The sequence below is a fragment of the Pristiophorus japonicus genome, chromosome 15 (genome assembly GCF_044704955.1).
Source record: "Pristiophorus japonicus isolate sPriJap1 chromosome 15, sPriJap1.hap1, whole genome shotgun sequence".
Classification (NCBI taxonomy): domain Eukaryota; kingdom Metazoa; phylum Chordata; class Chondrichthyes; family Pristiophoridae; genus Pristiophorus; species Pristiophorus japonicus.
Genome location: NC_091991.1, coordinates 169,884,437 through 169,906,508, shown reverse-complemented (window position 1 = coordinate 169,906,508; position 22,072 = coordinate 169,884,437). Strand labels below are relative to the sequence as shown.

Sequence of the window (22,072 nt, the reverse complement as noted above, 5' to 3'; positions counted from 1 at the left end):
GCATTTAACAGGAAGTTAGCTACACACATGAGGGAGAAAGGAATAGAAGGTTATGGTAAAACAAAATACTGTGGATGCTGGAATCTGAAATAAAAGCAGAAAATGCTGGAAATCTCAGTGGGTCAGGTAGCACCTGAAACGTTAACTCTGTTTTTCTCTCCACAGAGGCTGCCTGACCTGCTGATATTTCCAGCAGAAGATTATGCCGGTGGGTTTAGATGACGAGGGATGGGAGGAGGCTGGTGTGGAGCACAAACATCGGCACGGAGCGGTTGGGCTGGATGTCCTGTTTCTGCGCTGTACATTGTAAGTCAGTCTATGTAACGGTTGACCGCTGGTGCTTCCCCCAGTGCAAGTACTGAAATAATCACCTGTAAAATCTGACCGAAGAAGATGCTCGCTCGTGAGAGACGGGGAGCTTTGGGATCGATGGAGGGCTGTTCGTCAGGTTGTAAATAGCTCTGCAAGAGACAACATCACAGATATCATTGGCTGGGCTAATTAGCTGGTCACGTTTCTACACATGGTATCCAGACATTGTTTCCTGCAAGTTCTACTGGGGCTTAAATCAATTGCATCGCCTCCTTGCTTCAGTGGGCAAGTTAAACTCATTTTGCTCTCATGGTTTATAGCATTATTTCAATCCTTCGATTTTGAAAGTGTCACGTCATTCCCTCTTATCAATCCATTATTCTGCATGCTCCATTACATGTCTACAGCCATTATGGAAAACCCATTATAATTTTGAATATTTTGGTACAAATTCAATATCTTATTTAATTGATTGCAACACAAATCCGTAAATATCTACAGCAGATATAATGCAAAGTGCAACACAATACAACACATACAGTCAGTCCCCTACTTAATGAATCTCGGGCAAATGGAAATGTACATTAAGGAATCAAGTATTGACAAACCAAAACCGTTTTCCATCTTGTGCCCATGCTAGTTAAACAATACATTGAGGGATGTGGACTTGTTAACCCTCTCACTGCCAGTGCATGCCTCAATGGAGAACTTCACTCAGAGTGTCACTCTCACTCGTTAGTAGGTCGTGGATCTTTGGAATTCTCTGCCCCAGAGAGCTGTGGAGGCGGGGTCATTGAGTATATTTAAGGTGGAGATAGACAGACTTTTGAACGATAAGGGAGTCAAGGGTTACAGGGAGCGGGCAGGGAAGTGGAGTTGAGGTCAAGATCAGAACAGCCATGATCTTATTGAAAGGCGGAGCGGGCTGGAGGGGTCAAATGGCCTACACCTGCTCCTATTTCTTATGTTCTTATGTTACTACAAGATTTTGCACATTTTGGCACATCGGGAATTTACGTTGTGAGGCGGTGTAGTGTATTTGCTTCATGGTTTCTTTGCTTAAGAATTCGCGGCTACACATTTGCTGTTAGGAACTAACTGGTTTATTAGCAAAGGTTTAACAATCAAATTGAACCCCACTAGTTCATCCACCAGGTTCACAACTGCACCCCTTATCGTGGAGAAACTGGACTCAATTGACCGGGGTTTTATTGAATCTTGTGAACATAACGTGACTGGCTAAGCCACTCACAGTGCAATAGCCCCACAAGCGGTCTTTGGGAAGTGGGGCTGTTTGGAAATAGATTAACTTCTCCTGATGAGCGTGATTATAGCTTATTTCAAGAGAAAAGCAGCTTGTTCGAGCTTAAATACAGCTCTCAGACTGTGCATTCAGCTAATAATTATACACCCTGAGACTATTCAAAACTGAAAATGTAAAGTTCAAACAAGGAATTTGAAGATTTCGATGTATTGCCTCCCTGCAGTCCAGTGCCTACTAAGTATTTCACCAAAGTAGACACAGATTTCTGTAATGTCAACAATTTAAATAAATGGCAGAAGTTTTGAGGCAAAATAGGTTATTCACTTAATGGAAATTGATTGTACAAAACAGTATAAATTATTCAGAGTGATAGAAAGACAGACCCATAATCCTCGGAGTGTGCTGTATTGATTATCTGTCTCATCTCTACTGCCGCGGTACATCAATCTCTGAATCTTCACCAGGAGCAGCTGCTGAGCTCTGGAACAGAACGATGAAAGTTAAGGATTACACGGACGGGACAGATCTGAGCACTCGCAATCTCGGCATGTTGCAACTTTGATAATGCTGCGGCAGTTTAGATCACTGTCACAAAGCACCATCCTCTTGCCTTCGGGCGTGCAAAGTCCAAAGATGGATGGGCTAAAAAGCTGCTGGTCACTGCCTTCAGCTAAAAGCTTCCGAAGTGGCATTATTTTTTGGATGTTTTTTTTTCTTCCTCTTATTCCCAGTGGACATGAATCAACGGGCACCCCTCCCACCGCCCCCACCCGCCCCCCCACAAAAAAAGCTTTCTAATTCATCATTTGCTGGTATAAATTCATCACTTATCTCTCTTAGAGATTTGAAGGCTAAAGATTGTGAAGGGGGGAAGGATTGGAAATGCTAACACCGGGACAATAGCAGCTGCTTTGTTGTTGCTGGGCTCTGTATCATAAATCTTGCAAGGTTCAGCGGTGTTTTAATCAGCAGAAATTTAACACAGAGATAAGTTCTGTAGCGAGAGCCAGATGAAGAAAGGAAGGAAAGAAGACAGACAGACTTGCACTTATATAGCGCCTTTCACGACCACCAGAAGTCTCAAAGCGCTTTACAGCTAATGAAGTACTTTTTTTGGAGTGTAGTCACTGTTGTAAAGTGGGAAACAAATTGGTTTTATTTGTTTTTATTTCTTTGAGTGCCAGGAGGAGCCAGGTGTGTCTCCACGGGCCCCGTAAGGAAACCTTGGGCCTCCTCTTACCTGGACTGCCACCCCGGCCCCATTCTCATCACTTACCCCCATGCCGGGACCCTTCGATTCTTTCCTATTCACATGATCAAAATTTTTCATAATTAAATAAAAAAAACACTTTAAAATCTCCTCTTAGCCTTTCCACTCCCATCATCTTGGTGAATACCCTGTACCTTCTCTATGGCTTTGATGTTCTTTCTACGTTGGGGTGCCTCAAACTGTGTGCAATACTCTAACCAGAGCTTTGTATAAATATACCGCTACTTATTTCCTTTTGTAGTCTATGCCCCTATTTATGGGGTTCGGTAGCATACTGGTTATGTTACTGGACGAGGATTAATAATCCAGAGACGTAAATTCAAACCCCACCACGGCAGCTGGGGAATTTAAATTCAGTTAACTAAATAAATCTGGAATAAAAAGCTAGCATCAGTAATGGTGACCCTGAAACTACCGGATTGTCGTAAAATAACATCTGGTTCACTGATATCCTTTAAAGGGAAAGACATCTGCTGTCCTTACCTGGTTGGGCCTATATGTGACTCCAGACCCACAGCAATGGGACTGACTCTTAACTGCCCTCTGAAATGGCTTCTGTGGTTCAAGAAGGTGGCTCACCACCACCTTCTCAAGGGCATTGAGGAATGGGCAATAAATGCTGGTCTTGCCAGCAACGCCCACATCCCATGAACAAATAACAATGCCATTAGACTTTTTATGGTTTTATCTACCTGCACTTGCATGTTCAATAAATGATGTATTATGAGTGGGTCATCCACACTCTTCAGTGTCTTTGCATTGTGTGTGTACTCATTGCTTGCTTTTCTCCCAAAATACATCACCGCCCACTTATTCACCGGAGAGTGAATCGACCAGCTGTTTGCCCATTCTGTTAACCTGTCTATGTTGTGCTGAATTCTCTAACAGCTCTCTTCACTGTTTTCCAAACCTCCTGCTTTTGTGTCATCAGCAGATTTTGAGGTTGCGTCCCCTATCACCAAGTCTAAATCATCCGTTTGTCGAGAGTAGAAGTCGACCTAGCACTAACCTCAGGGAGGTATCTCTTCCAACCTTTCTCCTATCCAACAATATTCATTCTCCTTAACTCTTTGGAGGGAATTTTAATCCTAAAATACAGGCGGGTTGCGGTCGGGTGAGAGGTTTAAGTGTCAAAAATCTGAATCCCGATCCCAACCCTCCCACATCCAGTTTTAACGGAGACGGGATGGGTGGGACTGGGTGGCCAACCCGCTCCCATTTAAATATTATAATGAGGCTGTGTGCCAATGTGTGTTAGGACTGCTGGATCCAGAAGCTAAGTGCCTTTCCACTTACTTGCTGGACAGGGTCGATGCTGGGAGGATGCTTCCCCTGGCTGGGGAGTCTAGAACCAGAGGTGACAAGGTCGACCATTTCGGATTGAGATGAGGAGGAATCTATGGAATTCTCTACTCCATAGGGCTGTGGAGATTCAGTCGTTGAGTATATTCAAGACGGAGATCGATAGGTTTTGGGATATTAAGGGAATCAAGGGATATGGGGATAGTGCAGGAAAGTGGAGTTGAGTAGGAGATCAGCGATGATCTTATTGAATGGCGGAGCAGGTTCGAGGGGCCGAATGGCCTACTGCTGCTCCTATTTCATATGTTCTTATGTTCCTGCCTTACCAACGTACCCCATGACCCTTCTGATCTCCCCAAACCTCCTCCATGAGGCTTCCGATCTCCGATCCCCCCCATTGGCCATCCAACATCCCCCCAAGCCCTCCCGCCCTCCTTCTGGTGGCACAGGCCTGCCCATCCGCGAGTCAGCCAGCCTCTCCACCTGGCTGGCTGCGCGGGCGGGAAACAGTGAAGCAAAAGGTTAATCAGGCCCCGTCGTTACATTCGGCAGAGTCTGAGGGAATCCCATTCCCACGGGTTTCCCGACTGTATTCCAACTGCGACCCACCCCCCCCCCCCACCCCGCATCACCAGCCTCCCCCCGTACCCACTGCTCCCAAGTTAAAATTCTAGCCTTTGTTTCTTACATTACATAGTGTTTACACATCAGAAATATTTAATTAGCTGCAAAGCTCTTTGGGACATCCTCAGGTCATGAAAGACACTCTATAAATGCAAGTTAGTTAGTTTCTTTCTTTCTTTATTCTCTTTCTTTCTATCAACTTTCTATCCATTTCCTCCCATCCCACATGCCTGAATTTTTCTAACAAGCCTCTTGTGAGACACCGCACAGAACGCCTTCACAAACTAAAGTGAAATCCAAAATGCATTTCCTACAGATTTGTCTCTGTTTTTTTTGAGCTTGTGTTGAAATTGCGACTTTGCAGCAAGGAAGGTACTTAGGTTGCCGGGCCCTTTAGCTGGGTGGAGCTTGGTGCTGTGTGATGGTTAGGATGCCTGCAGGGACGATACCACCACACTCTCATTGAACTATGCTGAACCTTATTTGAGCTGACAACTGAGTAAGGAGACCGCGATTGTGATCTCTCGCAAATCATTCCGCTCCGCCAAGGAAACCAACTCATTCACATAACCACAACACACTGAACCTAACTGCTCGCAGCTCAGGAAGGCACCAAAACACCCGAGTGTTTCTTTTTTAAGAAACAAATTAGTCTGTGAATAAAAACAGAAAATGCTGGAAATCTCAGCGGGTCAGGCAGCATCTGTGGAGAGGAAGCAGAGTTAACGTTTCGGGTCGATGACCTTTCGTCAGAACTGGAGAGTGTTCAGAAAGAACGGATTTTTAACGAGCACTGAAAGGGGGAGGGGAAGAAAGAACAAAAGGGAAGGACTGTGATAGGGTGGAAGACAGGAGAGATTAGAGAGACAAAAAGGTTGATGGGCCAAGTTGAAATGGTAATTCCAGGAATTAGAGAAACATTAGTCAAGATAAGGTGTGAATGGCGGGATAATGACCAGCTGCCATTAGAGACAAGGAGAAAAAAAGAAACTGGCATTGCCGGGGGGGGGGGGGGGGGGGGGAGGGGGAGGGGGAGGGGGGGGGGGAGGGGGAGGGGGGCGGCGTGGGGGAGCGACTTCACAATTCTGCATCAACGCACAACCTTCCTGACATTTCTATAAACTCCAGTCGAAAACATTCAGTAAATGGCTGGCCTGAACTGGTGGTTGTTATTTTTTTTACTGAATATGTTTGTAGGGGAGCAGCTCAATAATTCAAGACTTAACCCAGAGGATCCAGGCCAGGTCTTCAAAACAAAAGGCCAAAATACCAGAGGAGAATTTGTGTTTACGCAGTGAGTCATGATCTGGAACGCGCTGCTGCCTGAAGGGGCGGTGGAAACAGATTCAATAATAACTTTCAAAAGGGAACTGGATAAATAATGGAAAAGGAAAAAAAAATTGCAGGGCGATGGGGAAAGTGCCTGGGGAGCGGGACTAATTGGACAACTCTTTCAAAGAGGCACGATGGGCCGAATGGCCTCCTTCTGCGCTATATGGTTCTATGATTATACTCCAGTCTTTGTGGGGTATGTTCATTAATGCCAGCAAAATTGTCGGCATGACTATAAAGCAGGTTTCCTCACCCTATAGACATGCCAGTTTTGCTCTTAACATTAGTAACTACAGGAAAATATTAATCCTTGTCAAGCTACCAATCGCAGAAGGGTAGGTTGAGAGTTTGCGCACCTATTGAATATTATTTGGCCGCACGTCTAGCGCTCTGGGCTGGGAGGGAGGTCTGTCAATGTTTGTATACATGTGCGTACAGAGCTCCACTCTGGACTCCTTTATAAATTTGGCTTCATACCGCGATGGAACAACATGGCCAGAGTGTGAGATGGCAGGTTGAACATCTGCCCCCCGATCAGAATTAGGCAATCTGAGCAAGGATAGCACTGGGGATATACCATTGATTTCTGCACATCCAGACTAGGGAACTATCAGCCAGGATTCCTGCTCCCAATAAAAGAAAGAACTTCCATTTATACAGCGCCTTTCACAGCCTCAGGTCGTCCCAAAGCGCCTTACAGCCAATTAAGTACTTTTAGAGTGTACTATTGTAATGTAGGGAACACAGCAGCCAACTTACGTACAGCAAGCTCCCACAAACAGCAATGAGATAATGAACAGATCATCTGCTTTTGTTAATGTTGGTTGAGGGTTAGATATTGGCCAGGACACTGGGGTTAACTCCTCTGCTCTTCCTTGAATAGCGACATGGGATCTTTCATATTCAGCTGAGAGAGCAGACGGGGTCTTGACTTAAATGTCTCATCTGAAAGACGGCACCTCCGACAGTGCGGCAGTTCATCAGCACTGCACTGGAGCGTCAGCCTAGATTTTAGTGCTCAAGTCTCTGGAGTGGGACTTGAACCCACAACCTTCTGACCCAGAGGTGTGGATGCTACTCATTGAGCCACAGCTGACATTCACCCGAAATGGAAAATACTCACAGGTGAATATCAGGATCGGGCTCACTTGTCCCCTCAGTTAAATAGCTCATTAAAGCTTTCTGTGCAGACCCCTGCATGACAATTGGCTATTTGAGTGAGTTAAGTTTGGACTGACTGTGCCCACGTGATCTTTTACCTCAGCTTTCAGGAGAACTAGAACATTGCTTTTTTTTAAAAAAAAAGTCAAAAACAATATTCAGCAGAAATCACACACAGAAATGAAAATTAAAACGCAGAAGTAAAATATTTTTGCCTAATAACTTATGTCACAGGTACATCCAGCCCCAAAACCATCCCCTAACCCAACAGGTAACATTACCCCACCACAGCTGCTGCAAAACTATAGGCCCAGGCTCAAATACTACCAGGACTCTAGAGGTCTGGGCTAATAATCCGGGAGACGTGAGTTCAAATCCCACCACGGCAGCTGGGGAATTTAAATTCAGTGAATTAAATAAATCTGGAATAAAAAGCTAGTGTCAGTAATGGTGATCATGAAACAACCAGGTTGTTGTTGTAAAAACCCATCTGCTTCACTAATGTCCTTTCGGGAAGGAAATCTGCCGTCCTTACCCGGTCTGGCCTATACGTGATTCCAGACCCACAGCAACGTGGGCAACTCTTAACTGCCCTCTGAAATGGCCACTCTGTTGTATAAAAAAACTGCAACGGTGGACTGCAGCTCAAGGGCATTTAGGGACGGGCAATAAATGCTGGTTTTGCCAGCGACGCCCACATCCCGTGAACGAATAAATTAAAAAAATTCAACCTCAACCGCTATTCTCACCCATTCGCCCGAAAAATACCAGAGATCATGAATCCCATTAAAAGACGTATTGGTCATTAAAAAGCACTCGTGCCTAAATAAACGTTTAGTCAGTGTGAACAGAGCCATTTTCTGACTGTTCCTCCAGGTTGTCACTGTTCTACCCCAAGAATTCCTGCGCGAGATGAGGATACCGAGTAAACATTTGAGATTAAATTCCTTTTTCAGCTTCTTATTGCTGTCCTGCTTCTGATTTTCCTCTGGATGGCACTCCGTTCATTTTTAAGGCTCGGGTGTTTTTTTTTTAAAAACGGACAATAAATATGGAGGTAGGCGACATCACAAAATTTAAATTCATCTACTTTTAAAGATTACTTCATTTAAGTTTTTTTAACATTCAATACTAACTTTCAAAAGGGAAGTGGATATATTCTTAAAAAGGAAAAATCTGCAGGGCTGTGAAAAAGAAAGACTTGCATTTGTATCACGCCTTTCACGACCACCGGACGTCCCGAAGCGCTTTACAGCCAATGAAGTACTTTTTACAATGTAGTCACCGTTGTGATGCGGGAAACGCAGCAGCCAATTTGCGCACAGCAAGCTCCCACAAACAGCAATACGATAATGACCAGATAATCTGTTTTTGTTATGTTGATTGAGGAATAAATATTGGCCAGGACACCGGGGATAACTCCCCTGCTCTTCTTTGAAATAGTGCCGTGAGATCTTTTACGTCCAGCTGAGAGAGCAGAGCTCCGGTTTAACATCTCATCTGGAAGAGGGTACCTCTGACAGTGCAGCACTCCCTCAGTGCAGTGTCAGCCTAGATTTTGGTGCTCAAGGGTCTGGAGTGGGACTTTGAACCCACAACCTTCTGACTCAGAAGCAATGATGCTACCAACTGAGCCACTGGGTGACACAGTACAACAATGGGTGCCAAACATGCCTATTACAATCTCTGTAGGGAAACGGAGCAGCTAATTTGTGCACAGCAAGGTCCCACAAAAGAAAATAACCAGATAATCTGTTGGTTGAGTGTTAACTATTGGCCAAGACACCTCCCCTACTCTTCTTTGGATAGTGCTGTGGGATCTTTTACATCCACCTACGGGGGAAGGCAGGGTCTCGGTTTGACATTACATTTGAAAGTATTGCACTGAAATGTAAGCCTAAATTAGGTGCTCAAGTCTCTAGAGTGGGGCTTGGAGCCTGCTGGCCTCCTGATACTGTGACGAGAGTGTTATCACTGAGCCAAGGCTGACACCTAATAGGAATGTATGGTGTACAGTGGGTTCATAAGATAAAAATGTAAATGTAAACTTTCAAAATCCAATTTTTTTTTAAAATCCTGTAGAAGCCAGATAGTGCTGAATCCCCAATTATTTCCTCAGTCGCTGGAAGAAGCCAATCTGTCAATGAGTACGACATTGAATAAAGGTCACATAGGTCAGTCCGCCAATCAGAACGCACCGCAATGGCAGTGCTTTCAGATTGGTTAAAGAAAACAGCAAAGCACAGAGGCCACCACATCACAGTGACAAATGTAGAGGTGGAGTCCACCAGAGAAGCATGCAACACAGAAGGAGGCCCTTCAGCCCATCGTGCCTGTACCGGCTCTTGGAAAGAGCTGTTCAATTAGTCCCACTCCCCTTTGCTCTTTCCCCAGAGTGTCAGCCAGTGCCTCACTGAGTCAGAAGGTCGTGGGTTCAAGGCCCACTCCAGAGACTTAAGCACAAAAATCCTCCAGTGCAGAGCTGAGGGAGTGCTGCACTGTCGGAGCTGCTGTCTTTTGGATGAGACGTTAAACCGATGCCCCGTCTCCTCTCTCTCGGGTGGATGTAAAAGATCCCACGGTACTATTTCGAAGAAGAACAGGGGAGTTATCCCCGGTGTCCTGGGCCAATATTTATCCCTCAATCAACATAACAAAAAATAGATCATCTGGACATTTTATCACATTGCTGTTTGTGGGAGCTTGCTGTGTGCAAATTGGCTGCTGCGTTTCCACCAAGCTCCCACAACCAGCAATGTGATTATGACCAGATAATCTGTTTTTGTTATGTTTATTGTGGGATAAATATTGACCAGGACACCGGGAATAACTCCCCAACTCTGCTTCGAAATAATGCCGTGGGATCTTTTGCGTCCGCCTAAGTGGGCAGACGGTGCCTCGTTTTAACATCTCATCCAAAAGATGGCACTTCCAACAGTGCAGGGCTCCCTCTGGAGTGTCAGCCTTGATTTTTGTGAAGTCCCTGGAGTGGGACTTGAACCCACAACCGACCAGGATGACATGAACTGCTAGATGAAAATGGACCAAGATCCATCTAGTTTGTCTTCTGCCGTCTCAGTAGTGGCACGATACAATGTTAATGGCGTTGTTGATTAGTCATAGCAATCAATCTCTGGCAATTAGTCTACAACAGACCCAGATAAGACACGAGTAACATCCTCAGTGGTGGAGAGCCTTGGGAAGCATATGACCAAGTAATCGTTCCCGCCGTCTCCCCAAGCACGCTACACTCACCACATGTCATGCCCCAAATTACTCAAACATTGTGTCCCAAAATGTTAATTTCTGAAAAAAATCTATCTAATTAATTTGCATTTGAATGAATCAACATTAACTGCTTTCACCATCTCCCTAAGGAACCTGTTCCATAGATTTACCACTCATTTTCCACAGATTAGTTTTGAATTCACCCCCTTCAGGCGCTGGCCGTGTCCTCTGTTCCAGACAAGGTGAAACAGCTTGTCATAAGCTAAATGATCTAGTCAATTATTCGAGTTGAAATATCCTTGATAAAGCTGACCCATTGGAGCCAGACTCCAATTACCTGCAGTAACTGGGAATGGTGCCTTTTTCCAAGTCTTTGTCGGTGAACAGATCGACTCGAGCACACAGCCATTCGCACTTGCCCTGGTACATGGTGTCTAAAACGTGGATAATCTCATCGCACTTCACACACATCGAGCAGCTGTCCGTCTGTCCGGAAATATTCAGATTGACTCGGACGTAAAAGGAATCCCCGGACATGATACCGCCATCTTCCAAATCCTTTTGTAGCTTCTTGTAACCTTAAGAATAAAGCACAGATCACTGTGTACAATTCCTAACTGATTGTAACCAATATGATGGAGAAGCTCACACTCATTGTTGTGATATATTCTTTACAACATCACAAACACACAGAGAGTACAGGATGGTGCTATAGGAACTTGTCATGTGACCTTCTCACATGATCCTTTTATTGGATTGACATGAGTAGTTGCATTAGCACAGTAGTCCACTAGGTGGAGGAGTAGCCCACTAGAGGTAGCGCTATATTACACTTCCACTAGGGGGAGCTCTATATTACACTTCCACTAGGGGTAGCGCTATATTACACTTCCACTGGGGGGAGCTCTATATTACACTTCCACTAGGAGGAGCTCTATATTACACTTCCACCAGGGGGAGCTCTATATTACACTTCCACTAGGGGAGCTCGATATTCATCATAGGCGGTCCCTCGAACGAGGATGTTTTGATGAAGGACCCGATGTTCCAGTCTTGAACTCCAATTGAGGGGGTGGAAGATGCCTGTGCGTGGATTTTTTTAATGTATGGTGACCGTTGCACACCGGCCACCACACGGGCTTGACAGAACTAGGCCTTTATCCAGTGGCAAGGGATAACCAGGGCAACTGGGGACCTGCTCTGCTGCACGGACCTAGCGCACACACATATCGCAGTGTGGGCTGGCCCGTGCTGCCCCTGGGCCCTCGGCTCATATTACAACTATCATCTAAACCTCACTAGGCCTGGCAATGTGGCTCTCTCTCTGGCTGATACCCCTGCTGAATTTACACAATTGCTTCTATTTCCTCCCCTCCGCCATCCCCTCCAAAATCACCTTGCATAGTCTCCCAGCCAAAAAGGGCAGATAGTTTCCTGCTCTCAGGTGTCCGTCAACGCCACTTAATAACCAGCCACCAGGGGGCACACAAGAGCAGCGTGGGACGGCACATCCGTGGACTTTTCCTTCCCTCCCTCTGGCAAAGCACTCGGTGCCTCCCCCGTTGCAGTACGAGCCCCCCGCCCAAAAATGGACAACATCGCCACATGATGAATTGCAAGTGTGATGGGTCAGCACACGTCCCGACTTTATCGCACATTGTTTCAGGTGGTAAATTAAAGTCCAAGAAGTCGTTTTGCTTCGATCACTGCCTCGGAGCAAGGAATGCAGAGATTTCCATTCTTCTGATTCTAAAATGTGAATGGTTTGCTTTGAGATAGAAAATAATACACACACACACTACTGCTTCTATTCCTCAAAGGAGTACAGTCACTGCAGAAGCTTCCAGTTGGAGATTGCATCATTTTGACACTGTTCCAATTGAACACTCGGTGCGCACTCGGTGTTTGGCGCTGGCCCTAATTTGTAGGGTGGGCTGTTTTTCCTGCACAAAGCGTGACCACAACTCACCTTTGAGAAACATTTTCATGCTTCAGTGTACATTATCAAATTCAATACACAGCCTCGAATAAGGATTTTCACACCTGAACGTCCAACTAAAACTTCATTCATTGTGGTTTGCAGGTTAATAAATTTAAAATTGTATCCACGCTCGGGCGCACAGGCACAACTTTCTGTAGCATTTTCGAAACACTCATGAATAAAATTTGATTTTCTTTTCCTCGGGTTCAAAGCGTATGAAGAACAAGTGCTCGGTGAAAAGCAGGTACAGCAAAGACCTTTGGAGCTGATCCAAATTAATGGCAACTTCGAATCTCAGAGGACACATTCTGAGAGTGCATGGCTCAGTGTGGAGTATTTCAGATAGTCGCTGGGCACTGTCCATTAATCTGTGAGTTCTGGTTCTTTCTACAGTCACTTATACAGGTGCCCTTGTCCACATTAGTAGCTGGCTGTTTATTCCAGGTACAGCTTGTGTTTTTTGCACAACTACAAATTAGCCTCCACCCACCTCTGTGGCTGCCAATAATTTATTCATTCACGGGATGTGGGCGTCATTGGCAAGGCCAGCATTTATTGCCCATCCCTAATTGCCCTCAAGAAGGTGGGGGTGAGCCGCCATTTCAGAGGTCAGTTAAGAGTCAACCACATTGCTGTGGGTCTGGAGTCACATAGAGGACAGACCGAGTAAGGGCAGCAGATTTCCTTCCCTAAAGGACATTCGTGAACCAGTTGGGTTTTAATGACAATCGGATAGTTTCATGGTCACCATTACCGATACCAGCTTTTAAACCAGATTTATTTAATTAACTGAATTTAAATACTCCAGCTGCTGTGGTGTTGATTTGAACTCTTGTTTCCTGGATTGTTAGTCCAGGCCTGTGGATTACAAGACCAGTAACATTACCGCTATGTTACCGTTCCACAGCATCATTAGGAGCCTGAAAATAGTTTATTTTTTCCCCTTATTTATGTAACACTAGGGCGGGATGTGCTATTTAGGCTAGAATTCCACTGACAAGCAGAAACTGGGGAGATGGCGTTTAACTATGTTATAAAAAGGCTTATCATCATCATAGGCAGTCCCTCAAGATCGAGGAAGACTTGCTTCCACTCCAAAAGTGAGTTCTCAGGTGACTGAACAGTCCAATACAGGAATTACAGTCTCTGTCACAGGTGGGACAGACAGTCGTTGAGGGAAAGGGTGGGTGGGGAGTCTGGTTTGCCGCACGTTCCTTCCGCTGTCTGCGCTTGTTTTCTGCACGCTCTCGGCGACGAGACTCGAGGTGCTCAGCGCCCTCCCAGATTCTCTTCCTCCACTTAGGTGCGGTCTTTGGCCAGGGATTCCCAGGTGCCGGTAGGGATGCTGCACTTTATCAAGGAGGCTTTGAGGGTGTCCTTGAAACTTTTCCTCTGCCTAGTGATGTTCTTGGCAGATGTCATCGCTGTTGACTCTTGATTTAATTGCCAAGAGCTGTCCTCTGGCCTGCTGCCTTATCTCTGCTTTGTGCCTAGCCTGATGTCTTAGCCTAGAATTGCAGCAGGCCTGGATTCCAACATGGATCCCATGACCTGTGGTACAGTGAAGTGCAGTTTCCTGCAGGACGCTTCCTCCTGTCCCAGCTAATGAATTTGGATATGGTTCTGAGATAATAGAGTGCTAATGAGATGTGAGGACAGGTTTCAGTGCATCCCATACTGTACTCAAAACGGAGACGATGTAAAGTACGGTAGTTTTTTTGATTGCGGTGTGAACAGATGGCATTCATGAAGTACATTCACCAGTCCCTCTTCATGGACAATTAGGCTTTATTTGAGAAGAAAACTTTCCAGTTCATTTATACAAAGTGGCTGTTCCTCCTCCCACCTTCTCCCCATTCCTGGTCCTCGGATCCTGGGCCAATTGCCCCATCAATCACCACAGCCCTACGACCATCTTTCTTTTGTCTTACCGTCAAAGTTTGCTTTAAAGTGGAGTGTCACTGGTCCATTGCAGCGTTGTAATGTCCAATGGGCTTCTTCTTTAGTAGATGTTTCCAAGGCAACACTTTGAGTTTCTCCCCTGATGCGTCCTTCTAGCTTCAAAGGAAAAGAAAGATCTTAAAATAAGGCCGCACTCGAGAAATATTCTCCGCTATCACTTAAACACACTGCTCCTTCCAGCAGTTTCCATGGTTTAAATCCGGGCCAGGCAGCTGTGATAAACGTAATCTTTCTGATAGCTACTTAAGGTCTTATGTGAAATGAGTTTGTACAATGTTTTTCATTCCAGGTCCCGAGCTCCAGCAGTCAGAAAGCAAACGATTATAAAGCCGTGTGCAAAACTAAAAGGGAAAGAAACATATGGGGCAAGTTTATCGACCCCACACTCCCAGCAGGGAGCTCTGTTTGAAGGGAGCATTGGTTGGAGAATCGGGGACTACAATGTTGTAGCTGCTGCTCCAACCCTCACCCCATTTGGGTGCGTCTGCCTGTTGGGAAAGTGGGAATGGTGGGCATTCTATAAAAAGAAAGACTTGCATTTATATAGCGCCTTTCACAACCTCAGGACATCACAAACAACTCTACAGCTAATAAAGTATTTTTGAAGAGTAGTCATCGTTGTAATGTAGGAAATGTGGCTGCCAATTTGCGCACAGCAAGCTCCCACAAACAGCAAGTTGATAAGAATCAGATAATCTGTTTTAGTGATGTTGGTTGTGGGATAAATATTGGCCAGGACACCCGGGATAACTCCCCTGCTCTTTTTCGAAAGAGTGCAATGGGATTTTTTTACGTCCACCTGAGAGTGCAGACACTGATTTAATGTCTCATCCAAAAGTTGGCACCTCTGACAGTGCAGCACTCCCTCATTTCTGCGCTGGAGCGGGACATGAACCCACAACATTCTGACTCAGAGGCAAAAGTGCTTCCCACTGAGCCAGGAATGATCAGTCACTCACTCCCATGACCAAACTATAACCAGCATGAAACCTCTACTAATATAACCAACCCCACCAGACTGCCAGAGGTCAGACATACACATTCCACTGCACTAGGCTGGGATAAGGGATTTACCCTTATTAAAGCACTGTACTAACTACTAGATGCTAGGGTACAGGCACACCATGACTAGAGCACGAGCAACTGAGCACATACATGTCTTCACCAAGAATCAGCTACTTGAAATCTAATAGAGGAACAGCTATACTTTTACCCGTGGTGCTGCATCTCTCATCATAGTTGTCACAATGGGAACCTTATAGGGAGGAATGGCAGAAAGCACTGTTGCCCATATGTAGAAACAGGAGTAGGCCATTCAGCCCATCGAGCCTGCTCTGCCCTTCAATTAGATCATGGCTGATCTGTCCCTCAACTCCATTCATCCGCCTTAGCTCCAATACCCCTTGATACCCTCACATCGAAACATAGAAAATAGGAGCAGTAGTAGGCATTTCGACCCTTCCAGTCTGCACCGCCATTCAATATGATCATGGCTGATCCTCTATCTCAACACCATATTGCCGCTTTTCCCCCTGACCCCTTGATGCCTTTTGTTTCTAGAAATCTATCTGTCTCCCTCTTAAATATATTCAGTGACTTGACCTCCACAGCCTTCTGTGGTAGAGAATTCCACAGGTTCACCACCCTCTGAGTGAAAACATTTCTCCTCATCTCGCTCCTGAATTTCTCACCCCGTATCCTGAAACTGTGACCTCTGGTTCTAGACTTCCCAGCCAGGGGAAACATCTGTCAATCTCAGTCTTGAAAGTTCCAATTGCCTCAGCGTCCGCAGTGTTTTGGGGGCGAGAGTTCCAGATTTCTACTACTCTTTGTGTGAAAAAGTGCTTCTTGATTTCCCTCCTAAATGACCTGGCTCTAATTTTAAGATCATGACCTCTTGTTCTTGATTCCCCCACCAGAGGAAATAATTTCTCCCTATCGACCCTATTGAATCCTTTAACGTGATAAACACCTCGATCAGATCACTGCTCAAACTTCGAAACTCAAGGGGATACAAGACAAGTTTATGCAACGTGTCCTCATAATTTAACTCTCTACACCCCCAAACATGGTCCATCTGCACACTACTGTGGTGGTGCTCAGTAAATGAGGCTACAAATGATGAGCCGGATAAAAACTGCACCCAAAAAGATCAGAATTTAGGCCAAACACCACCCAGTTTAGGTCTACAATTAGTTTGGTCCGCCATGCTCGATCCTAATCCAGGTTACAACAAACAGCTCACAACAGAAAACTACAGTCTAATGGTAACAGCCGGAACTTACAAAATATTAATATTTAACCGCACTCGAGTTCTGGAGTCCTCCTCCATAAGTCTCTGAGCATTCAACTTGCAGTGATTGTGCGCAATCATTTCTCTCAGTCCCCAAACAGGTGAGACCCAAGAGAAAGAAGTTATACACTTTAGAGGCACTGACACCATTAGCTTGTCTCCTTATGTAAAAAGATCCACGGGTCTCTGCAAAGGCAACATGATCGAACGTTGCTATGGCAATAAATATTAATGGCACAATTGCCTTAATTTCTCAAAGGGCCCTTTTCCCAACACGAGCAAGTTGCACGTTGGACTGACTGGAAATGGAGTTTTAATTTCGCAGATAAGGCTTTCAGCCTCTGAATAAAATAAAACATATATCAAACCCCATATCTTGAACCCTGTCATTCAAGATTAATTAAGGCCTCTTTGTAAATTCCTGAGTGATTTAAGTGCCTTTGTTAAAAAATAATTCCCTTCTAATTAATAATTCTAAAATAAGCTACAGTTAAAATATTTATATTATAAGACACCCTTTCTGAAATACAAATGTTTACACTGAAGGAAAGGCATCAGAAATCTAATTGGCGTGTTCAGGATTTTAAAGATGTTATGTATGCAATAAAGGTACAAACTGAGTACTGTTTAACTGAACAAGGTACAACCTTGGTTCTGCTTTATTACGGTCCAAAGTGCCTGACTCACAAAATGGCTGGCCTTTTATACCAGAGCAGCATCATGTGCGTGCTGCTTAGTGGCCTCCAACAATGACACCATCTGGTGGCTACAAACAGCATGTACATACATGCCAAAAGGTCCGGACGAAGTGAACCCAAGTGACATGTTTAACCCAATCACAAACCTTACAACAATGGGAGACTGACTCGTCTGAGAGAAAGTGAACCAAAAGGTTAGATTTAGCAACTTTATACCGAAGGTGGGGGAGACCAAAACCAAGGGCCATAAATATAAGATAGTTATGTGGATAGACTGGAGAAGTTGGGCTTGTTCTCTTTAGAGCGGAGAAGATTGAGAGGAGATTTGATGTTCAAAATCAGAAGTGTTCAAAATCATGAGGGGCCAGACAGACTAGATAAGAGAGAAACTGTCCCCATTGGCGGAAGGGTCGAGAACCAGAGGACACAGAGCCACATCAAAGGTTACTGCACAAGATAAAAGTTCATGTGGTTGGGGGTAATATATTAGCATGGATGGAGGATTGGCTAACTAACAGAGAACAGAGAGTCGGGATAAATAGTTCATTCTCTGGTTGGAAACCAGTAACTAGTGGGGTGGCGCAGGGATCAGTGCTGGGACCCCAACTATTTACAATCTATATTAATGACTTGGAAGAAGGGACTGAGTGTAACGTAGCCAAGTTTGCTGATGATAAAAAGATGGGAGGAAAAGCAATGTGTGAGGAGGACACAAAAAATCTGCAAAAGGACAAAGACAGGCTAAGTGAGTGGGCAAAAATTTGGCAGATGGAGTATAATGTTGGAAAGTATGAACTCATGCACTTTGGCAGAAAAAAATCAAAGAGCAAGTTATTATTTAAATGGAGAAAGATTGCAAAGTGCCGCAGTACAGCGGGAACTGGGAGTAGTTGTGCATGAAACACAAAAGGATAGTATGTAGGTACAGCAGGTGATCAGGAAGGCCAATGGTATCTTGGCCTTTACTGCAAAGGGGATAGAGTATAAAAGCAGGGAAGTCTTATTACTGCTATATAAGGTATAGGTGAGGCCACACCTGGAATACTGCTTGTAAGGCCAGCCATTTTGTGAGTCAGGCACTTTGGACCGTAATAAAGCAGAACCAAGGTTGTACCTTGTTCAGTTAAACAGTACTCAGTTTGTACCTTTATTGCATACATAACACCTTTAAAATCCTGAACACGCCAATTAGATTTCTGATGCCTTTCCTTCAGTGTAAACATTTGGTTTCCATATGTACGAAAGGATATACTTGCTTTGGAGGCAGCTCAGAGAAGGTTCACTAGATTTATTCCGGGGATGAGGGGGTTGACTTATGAGGAAAGATTGAGTAGGTTGGAATTCAGAAGAATGAGAGGTGATCTTATTGAAACGTATAAGATTATGAGGGGGCTTGACAAGGTGGATGCAGAGAGGATGTTTCCACTGATGGGGGAGACTAGAACTAGGGGGCATGATCTTAGAATAAGGGGTCGCCCATTTAAAACAGATGAGGAGAAATTTCTCCTCTCAGAGGGTTGTAAATCTGTGGAATTCGCTGTCTCAGAGAGCTGTGGAAGCTGGGACATTGAATAAATTTAAGACAAAAATAGACAGTTTCTTAAACGATAAGCGGATAAGGGGTTATGGGGAGCGGGCAGGGAAGTGGAGCTGAGTCCATGATCAGATCAGCCACGATCTAATTGAATGGCGGAGCAGGCTTGAGGGGCCATATGGCCTACTCCTGTTCCTATTTCTTATGTTCTTATTTAAGGTGATTGGCAAAAGAACCAAAGGCGACATGAGGAAAACACTTTTTTACGCAGCGAGTGGTTAGAATCTGGAATGCGCTGCCTGAAAGGGTGGTGGAGGCAGACCCAATCACGACTTTCAAAAGGGAATTAGATAAATACCTGAAAGAAAAAAGATTTGCAGTGCTATGGGGCAAGGGCGGGGGAGTGGGACTAACTGAGGTGCTCTTGCAGAGAGCCGGCATGGGTTCGATGGGCTGAACGGCCTCCTTCTGTGCTGTAACCATTCTATGATTCTATAGTTCTAATAAGACATTCAGAAGAAACTTATTTACTCAGAGAGTGGTTGGGATGTGGAACTCACTGCCAGACGGAATAATTGAGGCGAATAGCATTGATGCATTTAAGGGGACAGTAGATAAACACAAGAGGGAGAAAGAAATAGAAAGATATGCTGATAGGGTGAGATGAAAAGGGGTGGGAGGAGGCATGTGTGGAGCATAAACATCGGCACAGACCAGTTGGGCCAAACGGCCTGTGTGGAGCATAAACATCGGCACAGACCAGTTGGGCCAAACGGCCTGTGTCTGTGCTGTACATTCTATGTAATTCTATGCAAGGTGGTGGACATGTGGAACAGATCATAGAAACATAGAAAATAGGTGCAGGAGTAGGCCATTCGGCCCTTCGAGCCTGCACCGCCATTCAATGAGTTCATGGCTGAACATGTAACCTCAGTACCCCATTCCTGCTTTCTCGCCGTACCCCTTGATCCCCCTGGTAGTAAGGACTACTCCTTTTTGAATATATTTAGTGATTATATCACTCAAGGATGCAGTGGACACAGATATTGTTGGCACTTTCAAGGCAGAATTGGATCAGTGAAAGCATTGGAGGAGTGAGAGAGAAAGAACAGGTAAAGCTCGGAACCAGACAGTTGACTGTAATGGGGCTCATCCTGGTCGATACTTTTCCTATGTACAAGTAACAAAAAGGTAAATTACTGAGATGGACTTGATAAGCTATTTCACCATTACCAGATCAAGTCATTTCACAGACCCATTTGTCAATGCATAGGGCAGATAAGGTTTTCAGCCTCTGAATAAAATTAAACATATATCACCCCCCAAAAGACAGCACCTCTTGTAATGCAGCATTCCCGCAGCGCTGCAGTGAAGCATCAGCTAAGAGCAAGCGCTCTTGAACCGACAGCGCTCTGACTCAGAGGCAAGGGTGCTGACCACTAAGCCGAGCTGGCATGTGAGTGTCCACACAGGGATAGAAGTTGGAGACTCCCAAAGCAAGCGCTCTACTCGGAACTCCTTCACGGCAAACGAGCCCCAGGTGGGCAGAGGAAACGTTTCAGGGACACCCTCAAAGCCTCCCTGATAAAGTGCAACATCCCCACCGACACCTGGGAGTCCCTGGCCAAAGACCACCCGAAGTGGAGAAAGTGCATCCGGGAGCACCTCGAGTCTCATCGTCGAGGGCGTGCATAAACCAAGCGCAGGCAGCGGAAAGAGCAAACCTGTCCCCACCAGCCCTTTCCCTCAACGACTGTCTGTCCCACCTGTCATTCCCGAATTGGCAGATTCCAAGGGACTGCCGATGATGATGAGAATTTGGAGAAGTTGTAAACTGTGGTACAGTTCGACTCTGAAAGGCATTACGGTTAAAAGACTTCCAACCTGCATCATACAAGTCTCTGCGTTGTCAGTTTTCATGCAATATAAATGATTTGTTCCAATTTACATTTGTTTGTAAGATGCTCAGTGGCATGTAGCTATTACTGGACTGTGTACAATCAATCCCACATTACAATGCGCCTATCAATAGAGATGCAACAGCATGAGAATAAGCACTTCTCCTACTGTGTCAGAGAACTCGGATTGCTTCTTGGGTTTTCAATCAGCTGGATGTTTGATTATCTGCATAGTTTTCAAAATGCACTCTCATTTTCCATTTTAGACAGACGCAATCAATGTTCTCAAAACTGACACCAGCGTGAATTAGCATATATATCAGTCAATTCCTTTTTTTTGTCCCGATAGCAGTCACTGGACGCCATCGGGCTGTGTCACGAGCAACATTTCTCGAACTCTGCTGCAATGTATTTGCTTCATGGGTTCTTTGCTTAAGATTTCATTACAACACGTTGCTATCAAAGAACTAGTTGGTTTATTCGCAATGGTTTAACAATCACATTACCAGTTCACCCACTCGGCTCACAACCACCTGCCTCATCGTGGATCCCCGGAACACAACTGGCTGGGGTTTTATTGAGTCTTGTGAACATCACGTGACTGGCTCAGAGGGTGGTGAATCTTTGGAATTCTCTATTGTAGAGGGCTGTGGCGGCTGTCTTTGAGTATATTCAAGACAGAGATAGTTAGATGTTTGGATATTAAGGAAATCAAGGCATATGGGGACAGTGCAGGAAAATGGAGTTGAAGTCGAAGATCAGCCATGGCGGAGCAGGCTCGAGGGGCCGAATGGCCTACTCCTGCTCCTAATTCTCTTGTCAGCCACTCACAACTCAACAGCTCTACAACTATTTTGGTTGCATCTGTAAATCAAATATAAATCAAGTGCCCTCTGATTAAAGGGGGGGGGGGGGGGCACCAAAATAACACATTAAACAAATTAAACTTTTGACAGTAACTTAATTCAAATTAAAATTTGGTTGCCGGGGGTGATGATGCACTCCAGTCCCTCCGGCACCCCCCTCTCGCAGAAGGCCGTGAGCCTACTGGTGGACACCGCGTGCTCCATCTCCAGGGACACCCTGGCTCAGATGTAACCACGGAAGAGAGGCAGGCAGTCGGGCTGAACGACCCCATCGACCACCCGCTGCCTGGACCGGCTGATGGCCACCTTGGCCACGCCCAGGAGCAGACCTACGAGGAGGCCCTCCG

General features: G+C 45.2%; 1 protein-coding gene across 1 annotated transcript in view; it reads right to left on the bottom strand.

The window, feature by feature from the left end:
• card11 (caspase recruitment domain family, member 11) overlaps nucleotides 1-22,072 on the bottom strand; it is a 201,837-nt gene that overhangs the window by 32,411 nt on the left and 147,354 nt on the right. Inside the window, exons 16-19 of the mRNA XM_070900006.1 lie at nucleotides 14,406-14,532; nucleotides 10,831-11,071; nucleotides 1,960-2,056; nucleotides 372-461 (exon numbers count right to left, since the gene is read on the bottom strand). Of these exons, the coding sequence (XP_070756107.1) occupies nucleotides 372-461; nucleotides 1,960-2,056; nucleotides 10,831-11,071; nucleotides 14,406-14,532 (555 nt within the window). The remainder of the gene's footprint in view (nucleotides 1-371; nucleotides 462-1,959; nucleotides 2,057-10,830; nucleotides 11,072-14,405; nucleotides 14,533-22,072) is intronic.